This window comes from Myotis yumanensis, unplaced genomic scaffold (assembly GCF_028538775.1).
Source record: "Myotis yumanensis isolate MYYU_CA2020_CCGP unplaced genomic scaffold, mMyoYum1.0.hap1 SCAF_2, whole genome shotgun sequence".
In the NCBI taxonomy this organism is placed as follows: domain Eukaryota; kingdom Metazoa; phylum Chordata; class Mammalia; order Chiroptera; family Vespertilionidae; genus Myotis; species Myotis yumanensis.
In genome coordinates, this window is record NW_027223753.1 from 29,897,890 (window position 1) to 29,912,329 (window position 14,440).

General features: G+C 42.9%; 1 protein-coding gene across 1 annotated transcript in view; it reads right to left on the reverse strand.

The window, feature by feature from the left end:
- Positions 1-2,667: 2,667 nt before the first annotated feature.
- RIMKLA (ribosomal modification protein rimK like family member A) overlaps positions 2,668-14,440 on the reverse strand; it is a 33,373-nt gene continuing 21,600 nt past the window's right edge. Inside the window, exons 4-5 of the mRNA XM_070404986.1 lie at positions 8,751-8,954; positions 2,668-6,502 (exon numbers count right to left, since the gene is read on the reverse strand). Coding sequence (XP_070261087.1) covers positions 6,012-6,502; positions 8,751-8,954 — 695 coding nt within the window. The 3' untranslated portion in view covers positions 2,668-6,011. The remainder of the gene's footprint in view (positions 6,503-8,750; positions 8,955-14,440) is intronic.

Here is a 14,440-nt window from a genome sequence, read left to right on the forward strand (position 1 = left end):
GAAGCCAGAGGGAAGGAACCTGCTGGAAGCCGGGCATGTGGTTAAGTGGTTCACATTCACGATTGTGTTTATCACATTTATAGGTGATGAAACGAAAGTTTAGCAAGATTAAGTGACTTTCCCTAGGTCACAGAAGCTGTAAGTTAGAGTCAGGATCTGAACTGGGGTTGTCTAGCTCAAATCGGCACCATTTACATTAGTCCACGTTGCTTTCCGTAAAGCGTGACAACCCTGGCCACTAGTGGTGAGTGTCGTTGTTGTGATGACTAGTGCAGTGGGAATGAAAAATGTATCATCTGAAGAGATGGCACTCAAGTTCCCTTTGAGGAGGGAGCCATCTTTGTTTAGGAAAATGCCTTTAATAAGCCACCCATGGTAGAAGGTGAAATCTTGAAGGTAAGAGCGTTGGCAGGAATGCCTATACTGTGGTACCTGAGAACATAAATGGATTTGGTTTATCCCAAGGGAGACAGGTAGCACATGGAGTGGGAGGGGAGTGGATTCCTCTGTAGTGTGTCAGAAGAGCATTTAGGAGTGGGGTGCCATGTCTGCATTGCTGTAACGTCTTCTATTTCCTCCCACATCACTGAGACACAGGCACGTTTGCACGCACACACACTAACTCATTTGCATTTTGGTGTGTGTGGAAATGGGGGAGGGAACTGAGCTTCATGTCTCAGCGGATGCAGTACAGGAACGAGACACCACTGTTGCTTCGAATGAGGTAGCAGAAGTCTGGAGTCAGCAGTGACTGCCAAAATACAAGTCCCTTAGAAACCACAGAGATCCAGAGGCCCAGTCATCAGACTTGTCTGGATCTTGGGGGCGTGGAGGGTGGAGCAGGAGTTCCCCAGCCGACATATGGGCTACAACAGGGAGGACTCTGCACCTAGTGGCTGGCAGCAAGGGGGATGCACTGTGGAACGGGAAGTGGGAGGAAGCCTTTAACTTCGTGGCTGATTGCAACTAGAAAATGTGTACCAGTCAGGAGTTCCCCTCACATGTGCCTGATGGGAGAAGTTTGGAACCTTTAAGCCCTGGACTTCCGCAGAGGCCCACAGAGGTCTCCACAGACGCCCACAGAGGTCTCCACAGACTGCAAACATTTCACAGTGAGGGACCGAGAGCCAAACTGGTGCCAAGGAAGCCTTCAGTGGCTTGCAGGGGCCTTCTCTGTCACAGACCATCACTGATGATGTGAGGTGGGGCTACGTGGTCTTGGCTGGTCTAAGGAAGGCGCAGGCCATGAGCCAGCTTGCACCATGGAAATCTCAAATATGCCTCTTGGGCTCTCACCTAAATGTGATCCCAGTGCAGAGTCCTTCACAGCTGGCACATCCACACCATTCTGATCCAGTGCAGAGGCTCAGCAGGAGGGGAATGGGCAGAGGGTGGGGCCAGGATGGCAGCAAGTGCTAGACGCCTTGAAGAACAGAGCCACCTCTGGAAGTATGCAAACTGGATGAGGAGTCCGCCTGCCTGGGACCCAGCCCCGCTGCTGACTGGCTAAGTGAGCTTGGCTTCTGGGGTTCAGATCCCCCCTCTAAATGGGGACTGCACTGGTCTCCAAAATGCAGTTAATCCTGTGGCCTCAAATCTGGCTCACGGGGTGACTTTCTTAGTGTCACCTCAGGAACAGGAAATGGCAGAGAAAGGCTACCAAACAGGGTTGGGATGCAGCCCCAGGCCCAGGATAGTGATTCAGGTCAGCACGGGAGCCACACTGGAGAAGGAAATGGAAAGGCTTAAAGGGACGTTTTCGTACTCTGTGGTGTGAGTTCTAGAAGGGAGAGCTGCAGGGTTCAGCCATAGACCTGGAATGGAAGTGTGATACTGTTTTAAGGAAGGATTAAAACAACATATTCCTGAGATGGATGGTCTTCCGGGTAAAAACTTTGGAAAGCCTTGATCTCGTCTTGAGTCTCAGAGGCAGTCAAACACAGCACCAGGTTTTCTATGAGGCTGCAGCAGCAGGTCTAAGGGAACGAACTTCAAGGACAGTGACCAAGATGGCTGCTGTCAGGGCTCTTCCCAAAACATCTGCACAGACTGACAGGAACAGAAGCCTCACCTCCAAATGCAAAAGAAGGGGTTAAGCTGAAGTGCCCTGTTTTACTGACTTTGGCTTCCTTCTCTGCGATGTCTCCTTACACCCACCTCAGGGAGCTGTGGCTCTGGGCTTCTCCCCACAGGTTATGCTGGTCCATTCACTTCCGCGAGGGTCAGCTATCACTTGATTTCGAAGCTCCAGTTGGCTCCTCCAGTCTTTCCTGATTTACCTTCAGTGTTCTCAAGACCAGCATTTGTCAGGACTTAACGAAGGGATGAGGCATGTGTCTCCCATTTCAACAGAGGGGGATGGGAACCCATACATCCTATTATCTTTTTACAGAATAAATTCAATGGACCTCTACCCCTTCTCATACATATTCATAATCCTTTCATTAAAACAGAAGAGCCATTTCTTCCTTCTTCCCACTAGAATTCCAAATGATCCCAATTTCTTATTTCTCTCACTGAAATGTCACACAACTATCCCAGATCTTTCCCCTTCCCGTCCCTCCTCAGCCCATGCCCACTGCCATGGAATGCCCTCGTAGCTGGGAACAGTGAGCCTGCAGGGAGCCTGACCAGTAGCTTGTCATCCACTTCTTTTGCACCCTGGCAACCCCTCACCCGTCAGCAATCAGACAGATAGCTTAGATGTTTTTCCCAAGTGCAGAATCATATGTATTCTGAGTGACTGAGTTATTGGCATTCAAGTTTTGACCAGTTTTAAGATGCTATTAGATAATGGGAAGACCATATACAGACACTGCAATTTATGTTACATAGGAAAGACTGTCAGTTGATATACACGAGTCAAGAATTTCAGGTTATATACAATACTCCCAGAAGGCTACTTGAATACACTGCAAGCCTCACTCCTTTCAGGTTGTAAAGCCCTTGAGAAGCTGCCTTTTTTTTTTAGGGCCTCTACCACTGTTCAGTGTGCTAATGCCCAGACTTCATGATCTCTTTCTTTCTTAACTCCCTCAGAGGAGGGGTGAGGAGAAACTGTTATAAAACCAGATGTGGTAGATGTTCTTCCACCACCTCCCACATAATACATACCCATTAATGAACTCAGTTCCACCTCAAAGCACCCCCAAGAGCTAAACAGAACAGGCATCCTCCCTACCTGAAGAATGGAAAAATGGAGGTGCAGAGACCACCTGATTGTACAAGTTCAATCAGCTGTTTAAGGGGAGAGCCAGAACCAGGCTCTGGCTCTGTGCCCCACGTTCCTTCCAGCAGGCCTGTGGGCAGCTGACAAGTGTGGTCCAGCCTTGCCACCTGACTGAGGCCGAGTCCACAGCCAGTCTGGGAAACCCTGGAGGCGGGCTGTGATCCAGATGTGAGCCAGCTTTCTCTGCTGCCAGACAGGGCTCAGTTCCAGGCAATGATGCCAATGACTACAGATGTCACGAGCCGCTGGAAAATGGGCCCCCTTTGACAAATCTGGAAGCGCTTTCTAGCTGCTCTGCTCAGGATGGGGCCCATTAGCATGCTTTAGATAAAGTGGGAAGACTGGGCTTATACTGAACAGTGAGAATGAGTGAAATGTAACTCACTTGGTTCCAATGTTTACAAAGAAAGCATCTGGCCAACTGCAGAGAGAACAGACCTAGAACTATCCTTCTAAACCTACCCTGAGTGGTAAACATAAGGTACATGTTGTTACCTATATAAAGGTGAAGTATTCCATTTTCAACTGTAAAGGACACATTACTAAGGTTACAGTTTAGGGGCATGCACCCCACATGGGACTGCATTTAAACTACAACCGTGTAGTGTCCATCTCCATTACATGGCGCTAAAGATTTCCCAGTTGTACAACTGATACTTGGTGAAATCTGATGTTAGTCACAGTATTTTAAAAGCCAGTTTCTATTTAAATGTTGTGAAAAAAATGGAAGTTTGACCTTATACACATTTTACATTTACAGCAGAGTAAGTACAGGAGTTTATACATCCAAGTGGGTGTTGTTGCCTTTAAAGTACATACTAGTAGTCACCTTGGGAAGATGTATGTTTAGTCTAGTGAAGCTGACCTTACTCAGAATATTTCCAGAATTGTCTTTGGAAACTGTCTCCTTATAAACTTTCTTCAGTGCTGCTAAGTCTTTGTCCTTAAAGGGTAGATTTATTTTTCAAGAAATGATTATTTTTTAACAGCCAAAGAACATTAGAAGAAAAGTCCAATAAATAAAATGGGTGATGGAGCGTGGGACTACCTCTGGGGAGGGGTGGTGTAAAAAACAAGACCTGCCTTAGCTGGTTTTTCTCAGTGGTTACAGCGTCGGCCTAGGGACTGAAGGGTCTTGGGTTCAATCAAAACATGTGTCTGGGTGGAAGGCTCGAACCCCAACCCTAGTCAAGGCGCGTGTGGGAGGCAACCAATTGATGTATCTCTCTACATCGATGTTTCTCTCTGTGTGTCTCTTCCCCTCCCTTCCACTCTCCCTAAAAAATCAATGGGGAAAAAAAAACCCAAAACCTCAAATGAGGATTAACAAAAACAAACACACAAAACAAGACCTGACTATAGGTTGCGAGCCCTCCTTCCTTGCATGGTTTCAAAGATCACTCCAAACAGGAATTCTATGTGTTCTTGGCACATGCAACATCACAGCTTAAGAGTATGGTCTCCCAGGAAATAACCCTGATGATGGTAACCCTTGAGTCCTGTTTTGGTGCATTTGGTTAAAATGTAGCCTTGCCCATTTTCATACTCCACAGAGCAAAAGTGGAACACTCCCTTTCCATGACCTCTCAAGGGAAGGCTCATCAGCTGCTGCTTGAAGAGTGGAAATGAAAAGCACTCGGTGTCATGTCTACATTACCCAACTCCCCCCAAAATAGGCAATGAGTAAGTCCTGATACCCGCATCTCCCCAGTTCGGAAAGGTGGGTCAGGTCAGGTCTCTGGAACCTGGATAATACTAGAATGTCAAGGGGATTGGAGTGTGTTTCCAATAGCTCTATCTACCTAACAGGTCCACATACCGACTCATACAAGAAAACCCCCTACAGCTAAGCAGTACACGAAGTTTCAGTAGAGGAGGGGGGAAGTGATTATCGTCCAGTAGCTTTCCAGGATATAAACCAATGGCTTTGGAATGACAAGTGAAAATCATCCATTGAAGAGAGAGTCCCTGGTGTTTGGTTCTAGTGCACGCTTAAGAAATAAAGTGTGTGGCCACTAGCTCATTCAATTGCATTTCCAGAGGAGGCCAAAGGCAGCGAAGGTGCAAGAGGCTGCTGGGGCTGGCGTTCGTTGAAGCAGGTCTGTAAATTCGAAGTGGCAAAGCATTTGTAGAATGGCCCAGCGACAAAGCAGGGCATTTGCCAACCAGTGAATTTACTTTCTACAAAGTGCTTCATTGAAAATGCTAATGAGGAAGCTCCCTGGAACACCATATCCTGAGTGTCAGAGAAATATGGTCAAGGTGGTGATGGAGGGGGAGCAGAGATCAATCGTCTACTAGTATTCGAACTGTGTATTCGCCAAGCATCTCTCACACACACACACACACACACACACACACTGAAAAGCACATAACTGAAGCCACATTCCACCTCTTTTGCACACGCCTCCATCCGGTGGTTGCTTTTGAGTAAAGTATTGCCAGGAGCTTTTCCGAGTTAATGGGCTCTATTGCTAAAAGCTAGAAGCAGCAGCACAGTCAGTGCCTTAAAATCAGTCGGGATATCCAAGTGCTTGCAGCAGACCTCGGCCTCAAATGGATCAGTCGGGATGTTGTTCCTGGTGAGCGTTTTTAGATTATCTTTGTAAAAACCACAAAGCTAGGCCATTTGCTTAAATCATCGTTAGAAAGAATGTCAAGTGCCCAGATGGGATTTCTAGTTTCTGTGCAAATGAAATCACATTAGTCCAGATTTTATTCATTCAAAACTACTAGGGAAGCAGTAGGATTTGGTTTAAATGCTGCCAACAAAAGCAGGAATTCACTTCAGTTTTAATTCAGAAGCAATCCTATTGTTAATGTTGTAGCTGGGTTCGGGCAGCGTGGGGGGTGGGGGCCCCGGCGTGCTTGCTGAGGGACCGCGGACCTCTCCCAGTTCAGGCTCACTCTCACTGGAGGTAGACCCGTTGTTGATGGTGTAGATGCTCTCAGCAACGCCCCGAGCTGCAGCACAGCCATCTGGCTCGCTCTTCTCCCTGGGACTGGACAGGCCTGGGAGGATGGCCATCTTCCCAGTCTGCATATTTGGCAGCAAGGACACAGCATAGTCTGCAATGATCGCACCCACGTCTAAGTTGCATGCCTGATCGAAGGCGAGGAAACCAACGTTGGCGTTTGCCTCACACACCACAAAGGAGCCATCGTCCATGATGAGGAGATCAATGCCACAGAAGTCCATGCCCAGGATATTGGAGACCTGAATAGCCAACTGCTTGCCTTGCTCTGTCAGTGGGCACATGACACCCACACCACCTGTGGGGAAAGCATAGTGATGTAACGATGATATCAGACACTGATTAGCAAGTCAAATGACCCTTCGAGGAGGAAGAGGAGGGGGAGTGCTGAGGAAGGACAGCGAGCAGGGCATTTTCATTATTCACAAAAGGTCTGGAAGGACATCAGGAAAACAATGTGGTCATTTCTTATCTAGAGTCTTAAAATGCTTATACCCTGTGACCCAGTCATTCCACTACTTAAGAAATAATCTTACGTAACAGAGAAAAGGTTTGATGCAGACAGATGTTGATGTCAGAGTTATTTAAACACACTGAAAAACCATCGTGCCTGGAACATAGTAGGTTCTCAATAATAAATATTTGTTGATGAATAAATGAAAAATTGTAATCTAAGTAGCTCACAATAGAGGAAAACAACGTATGTTACAACCATTAATAATGCTCACAGAGAGTTTGTGATCCCATAGAAAAATATGTAGGATTAAAGACTGTGCAGTATAACCATGCAAAACGATATTATTAGAAAAAAAAGATGAAAAGAAATAATACCAAAATGTTAACACTGGTTGTCTCTAGACGGTAAGATTAATGATAAATATCTTTTCATTTGACTTTGCTATATTTTCCAGGCTTTCTACATTGAGAATGTACTCCTTGTATAATTAGAATAAAACAGAATTAATTAATTATTTTTTAAGTAGAGATGGAGAGGCTTGTGAGACAAATCCTATATCAAGGACAGAAAGAGTCTGATTGCTCTTATTTGTTAAAAAGCTAAAACTTCAGATTTAATTGTCTCCCTTAGTCTCCCTAGAAAGACTTATGACTTGTATTCTCAGGTCCAATAACTAATGTCTTTACCTTAACACTGTCCTTTCCCCACCTATTATACTATATAAAGAAAAGGCTGTAAAAACAGCTTAGCAGGAAAAGTAATGTGAATAATTAAAAAAACCATGCGTTCCTTGTTAGAAACTAAAAAAGACAAAACAGCCCTGGCCAGTGTGGCTCAGTTGGTTGAGCATCATACCATGCACCAAAAGGTCGCTGGTGTGATTCCTGGTCATGGCACATGCCCACGTTGCGGGCTCAATCCTCAGCAGTGGGTGTGCAAAAGGCTGCTGATCGATGTTTCTCTCCCTCTCCCTACCTTTCTCTTTAAAATCAATAAAAACATATTTAAAAAAAAAAAGACAAAACAATAACACATAAGGTTCAATACTGTTGCACTGCACATGATTATCATGAAAATTAAATGAGATAATATGTTAGGTACTTAGTACTTTGTCAACCTGAGCCTAGAATTTGTTTCTATTACCCCGCTTTATCACAATATCCTACAATGATCTCTTTACGTGTCTTCTCCTTTAGTGGACCATAAGCAAGGATTCTCTCATTAATCACTACACTCTCAATATCTACCAAAGTCCGCTCATGGAAACTGCTCAGCCAGGATTAATGAAGGACAGACAAAATCAATGTCTGTCTCTTTCTTAGTCATTAGACTTGGGACACTCATCTGGCGATTCAGGAAACAGTAACTGTAGGTACATTTTCCTTTTTGGGTACTTTTTCATGTTGCCAACATGAAAATTTGTTTAATGAGGTGGACAATAGCTTTCTGTGTTGGGGACAAGAATTGACAGCCTTCTGGGACATCTTCATTCACCACTACAGAAAACAAGCTTTATTAAACAGGTTCACGGGGTGGGGTTATGCATTTGGCCCAAACATAAACTCTAGCTTTTTAATAACATCATACATATAAGGAAAACACAACTTTCAATTGTAATAGAAAAGCAGAATTTGCTCTGCGTCACGTCATTGCCTTAGTTGAGACCCTCACTATTTCTTGCCTGAGCTGTTGCAGCAGCTTCCACACTCGTCCTTGCCTCCTGTCCTATGCCTTCAATTCATCCTCTACCCAGATGTCAGTTTCTCAAACACGGATCCTCATGTCACTCCCTTGTGTAAACCTGACCGCTAAGTCCTAACACCTATAGGATAGGGTTCAAACCTCAGTGTCCCGACACCCCTGGCCTGACCTCTGTCACAGCACTTACACCATCTGTCCCCCTGCTGGACTGCTTGCTGCTACAGGAAAGGGCTTGTTTCTAATTCTTAGCTGTTGATCCTGGCACCTAGCCAGGCTCTGACTAGATAGGTGGGACAGGTACACATTTACTAAATGGGTCTAAACATCCTAATGAAAACTCCTGGTGGCCTCCTGTAACCAAGACACAGACTCTGGGCCTCACACTTACCGAGAGAGCAGTTGCTCTGCATCCGTCCGTCTGTGGAGCAGCGAAGCATAGAGCCTATCACCTGGCCCCCGACCACCACCACCCGGATATCTTTTCCATGTGACTCCTTCACATACTTCTGGAACAGGTAGGGCACGTCATGGCGGATCAGATGGCAGATGTCTGAGAGGTGATGTTTGTCTCTTGCAAGGAAAACAGCCTTTCCTTTAAGAAGAAAGACAATAAGAGAAGACGTTAGAGCAGCCTCTGAACCCTGTCCTGGCCATCCCGTCTCTTGTCCGATACAGTCATCAATGCTTCCTGAACTTGCCTCACTTTGGTCTCCTCTACTTCTCTGACTAGACTTTTGCTTCTTATCAAATGGCTATTGAACTTTGTTTTCTCTTGATTTTACTCAGGTCTTAATAATGTCAATTGTCTCCCTATACCACCACTCTTATCAAAATGAAATAATAACGTATTCCAGAAATACAGAGAAGTGGTCAAAATAAAATCCTATGGATCAAGTCAACTGGGTTCCAAAACAGTTATTAGCATCTCTTATCACCCTGAGGATGTGGATCAGGCAGGGTCCATGTCTAACTCATGTTTTAAAAATCCCCCAAACTTCTTACTGAACTTGATGCACAAAGCAGAACATAATTGAACATACTTTAGAAGAGTTCTAAAATAGATGGAGATCCAAAAAAGATAAGTATCACACCGCATGATTTCACACTGAGGTCTATGAAAACTACAATAAAGTTCAAAAAGTGAGTCACTGACAGACATCCTTTCTCTTTTTAAATATAAGAAACTTATTATTTGGCGACACCTATTAATTCTAAAAGGAATGATCTATACTTCTATTTCTCTTGGGAAAGCATTTCTTTTTTACTCCAAATTCTTTATTTTCTGCCTGACTGACCAATGCTTTTGCAATTATCTGGCATCTGCTTTCCATTTGCATATCAGCTAATATATCTCACAGGGGTTCCTGATAGGTTTGCTCTGCAGATCTGACATGAGCACACCCAATCTGAGCATTCTTGTTAGCAAATACGGGATGGTTTTCCTAACATTTGTGTCTTAAAAGGAGTGGGATCTTTCTGAAGTCTTCATAAAAAGAGTGATGGGCATCAGCCTCTAGCCGTGTAAAAGATTGGAAATATGTCTCCTAACACTGGACATTTGGCACCAAGAGATCTGTCATCTGGCAACAGAGGGCTTGGACTCAGTTGTAGGCATTGGGGGTTCTCTGGACCTTAGGTAGGATTTTTAGCAGAGATGGGGCTAGAGATAGAGACTTGTTCCTTGGTTTCTGGAGCAGAGGTTCTAACATGGGCTTAGTCATCGGTTAATAAAAGAGCTACAGTTTTAAGGCAAGGAGGAAAAATGAGAGGTGAGGGAAGGGCACTAAGATTAGTTAATAATCTATGATGTGCCAAATACTTTTTTTTATTGTTTAATTTACCCTTCATACTAGCCTTGTGAAGCCATTAGGACAAAGATAGCTATTTGTGCTTTATAAATGAAGAAAATGAGGGTCCATGAGATTAGTCACTTTCGAAAAGGCAAAGGCTACACCAGTCCACTGCCTTCTTTAAATTTATTTCCATATTCTAGTCTAAAAATTGCTGTGACTTTGTTTATTCCCTATTCATTTTCCCTACGATACTATGTGCTACACTAGCAATGAGCAATCTGAAAATCAAATTAAGAACACAATTCTATTTACAATAGTATTGAAAGAAATAGCACATTCAGGAATACTTTTCATAAAATAAGTATAATACTTATATACTGAATACTATAAAATATTTCTGAAGACATCCCATCTTTCAGAGATTGAAATACTTTTTTTTAAAATACATTTTTATTGGTTTCAGAGAGGAAAGGAGAGGGAGAGAGAGAGATAGAAACATCAATGATGAGAGAGAATCATTGATCAGCTGCCTCCTGCACACCCCCTAATGGAGATTGAGCCTGAAACCCGGGCATGTGCCCTTGACCAGAATCGAACCCGGGACCCTTCAGTCCGCAAGCCGACGCTCTATCCACTGAGCCAAACCAGCCAGGGCTGAAAGACTTAATATTGAGATGGCAATACACTTCAGGTTGATTTACAGATTCAATGCATTTCCTACCAAAATGCTAATTCCCTTTTCTGCAGAAATTGATAAGTGATCCCTAAATTCATATGCAAGGGATCCCAAATAGCTAACACAATCTTGAAAAAGAAGGACAAAGTTGGAGGATTCACATTTCCCAATTTCAAACCTTATTATACAGTTACAGTATTCAAGAGGTGTGGCCTGTTATAAAGATAGACATATAGATCAATGTAAAAGAATTGAGAGCTCAGAATAAACCCTCACACAGATGGTCAATTGATTTTTTATAAGAGTTTCAAGAACATGCAATGGGGAAAGAACAGTTTATTCAACAAATGATACTGGGAAAAATGGACAACCACACACAACAGAATGAGGTTGAACTCCTACATTTCACCATATATAAAACTGAACTCAAAATGGGTAAAAAAAAAACTAAATGTAAGGGCTACAACAATAAAACACTTAGAAGGACACATAGGTATAAATTTGTGCGACTTTGGATTAGGCAAGTACAAAATGACATCAAAAGCACAAGTAACAAAGGAAAAAATAGATTGAATTTCATCAAAACCAAAAGTTTTTGTGCATCAAAGGACACTATGAAGAAAGTGAAAAGACAACCTAAAGAGTAGAAGAAAATGTTTAAATTATATGTCTGATAAGGGTATAATAGCCAGAGTATATAAATAACTCTTAAAAATTCAGCAACAAAAAGGCAAATAATACAATTGAAAAATGGGCAAAGGATCTAAATAGACATTTCTCCAAAGAAGGTATACAATTTGGCCGGTGTGGTTCAGTGGTTGAGCGTTGACCTATGAACCAAGAGGTCACTGGTTCTATTCCCCATCAGGGTACATGCCAGGATTGCAGGCTGGATCCCCAGTAGGGGGCGTGCAGGAAGCAGCTGATCAATGATTCTCATCATTGATGTTTCTATCTCTCCCTCTCCCTTCCTCTCTCTGAAAACAATAAAAAAAAACATATTAAAAAAAAGAAGATATACAAATGGCCAATAAGCACATAAAAAGATGTCCAATATCATTAGGGAAACATAAATAAAAACCACAATAAGAAACCACATTATACCCACTAAGATGGCTATAATAAAACAAATCAATAATAAATGAATGAATGAATGAATGATATAACAGTTGGGAGAATGTAGAGAAACTGTAATCCTTGTACAGTCCTGGTGGGGGTATAAGATGGCATAAACTGATGTGGAAAACAGTTTGGCAGTTCCTCTACAGTTAAACATAGAATTACCATATGACCCAGCAATTGCACTCTTGGTTATATACTCAAGAGACATTAAACATATGTTCACACTCTGACCTGTCCACAAATGTTCACAGCAGCAGGAGCCACAAAACGGACGCAACCCAATGTCCATCAACTGATGAACAGATAAACAAAATGCAGTGTATTCAGACAACAGAATAGTAAGTCATAAAAGCAATATGGATGACCTTTGAAAATATTATGCTAAGTCAAAGGAGCCAGACACAAAAGGCAACATATTATATGATTCTACTGATATGAAATGTTCAAAATAGTCAAATCCATAAAAACAGAAAGTAGGTTAGTTCTCAAGGACTGGGAAAGGGCAATTGGGATTGACCCCTAATAGGTATGGGTTTTCTTTCTGTGGTGATGGAAATGTCCTGAAATTAGATCATGGAAATGGTTGTATATATAATAGTGAATACACTAAAATCCACTGAACTGTACTCTTCAAAATAGTAAATTTTTATGTGAATTATATCTCAATTTTTCAAATGTTTAAAAATGCTATGTAGCCCTGGCTTGTATGGCTCCACTGATTGGGCATTGTCCCGTGCACCGAAAGGTTGCCGATTCAATTCCCAGCCAGGGCACATGCCCAGGTTGAAGGCTCAACCCCTGTTCACTCTCACATCACGCTCTAACCAACTGAGCTCCCTGGCCAGGATTCTTCTATTTAACTTGTCATTGTCTGTCATACCTTTCTACCATGTGAGCTCCCTGAGGGCGGGAATTTTTGTTTTGTTCCTTTCTGTATCCCTCAGAATATGAAATGCCTGGCACTTCGTAGGCATTCAATAGTTGAATTTTATGTTATATATATTACCACAATTAAAAACAACAACTAGCTGATGTTATTCTTATTGTGTTGATGCAAACAATCAGGCCAAATCGTAACTAGACTTAATACAGTAAATAAATTGGTCTTAAGTTGGCTCTTTAATAAAAATGAGGGTGATTTTAGGGAGAGAAAAAAATTGTGTTTCAAATTGGGAATTAGAAAATAATTGGGAATTATTAGAACTGAAATGTGTTTTTCCTTCCACCAGATCATTTGTATATTCTTGCTGTTCTAACTTTTGCCCAATAATACTAAATTTTATGACACAGTTTGTTTCCACCAGGTTACAAGCCCTACTTGCACTCAGGGAATACCACCTCTAGACACCATTGTCACCTCCTTCTGTGGCCAGGCTGCATCATCCCTCTGACAGACAGCAAGGATCTCTTGGCTCTGAAGGAAAAACTTCATCCCTCCTCAGCATGAAGCAGTTGCAGAAGAGACCCTGCACCTCTTTTTCTGTGAAAGAATTCAGAGCCAAGATTCTTGAGGGGGGATGTGATAGACAGTTAGACAGACGTGAGCAGAGCAAGGGCGATGGGCCAACTGGAGGAGAAATGGATGGGACCCTGAGATGTGCTTCTCACCACTCCGACTGCTCTGAAGCTGGCAATGGAGGAACCTGTGTAGAACTGACCTTTACATTTGGTGAGCAGGAGTTGGGACACCTATTTCTAATTTAAAGAATTATTCCATTCATTTTGGGAAGTCATATACAGGGATCTTTGTATGTTGGAAAGAAGAGGCAGTGATGTTTCCTCTAAAGATTACTGCAGTAGTTCCCTGTAGCAAATGTCTGACTGTTACTGAGTGTTCTAGTTGTTATCTTTCAGTAGCTAATAACTATATGAATTATTCTGATAATTACACCTTCCCTTATAGCAGTGATGGCGAACCTATGACACGCGAACTCATTTTTTTTTTGCTTGATTTTTCTTTGTTAAATGGCATTTAAATATATAAAATAAATATCAAAAATATAAGTCTTTGTTTTACTATGGTTGCAAATATCAAAAAATTTCTATATGTGACACGGCACCAGAGTTAAGTTAGGCGTTTTTCAAAATGCTGACACACCGAGCTCAAAAGGTCCACCATCACTGCCTTATAGTTATGGACATACTAAGCTGCTGGCTGGTTGGTTTCTGATACGTGGGGTAACTATTTATCCCTGCTAACAGCAACGGGGGCCCAGTTCCTTAGGATGATTGACTGTCTTTATGCCTCAGAAACATCACACAGGATCTGACCCAAAAGAGACTTTCTCAAGGCCGTGGCACAAGCCTGCAATGACGATCCCCACCTGTGGAGCCCTGTTGACTATATTGCCTTGACCATTTCTGTTATGCTGGTAAATGGTAGGCTCCCTTAATGTAGAAGTGACCTGGCAGGCTTGTAGCATGGTAAAAGCCCTAACGCCACCTCCAGGGCTATACATGGGATAAATCAACAGCTGAGCCAGGTCA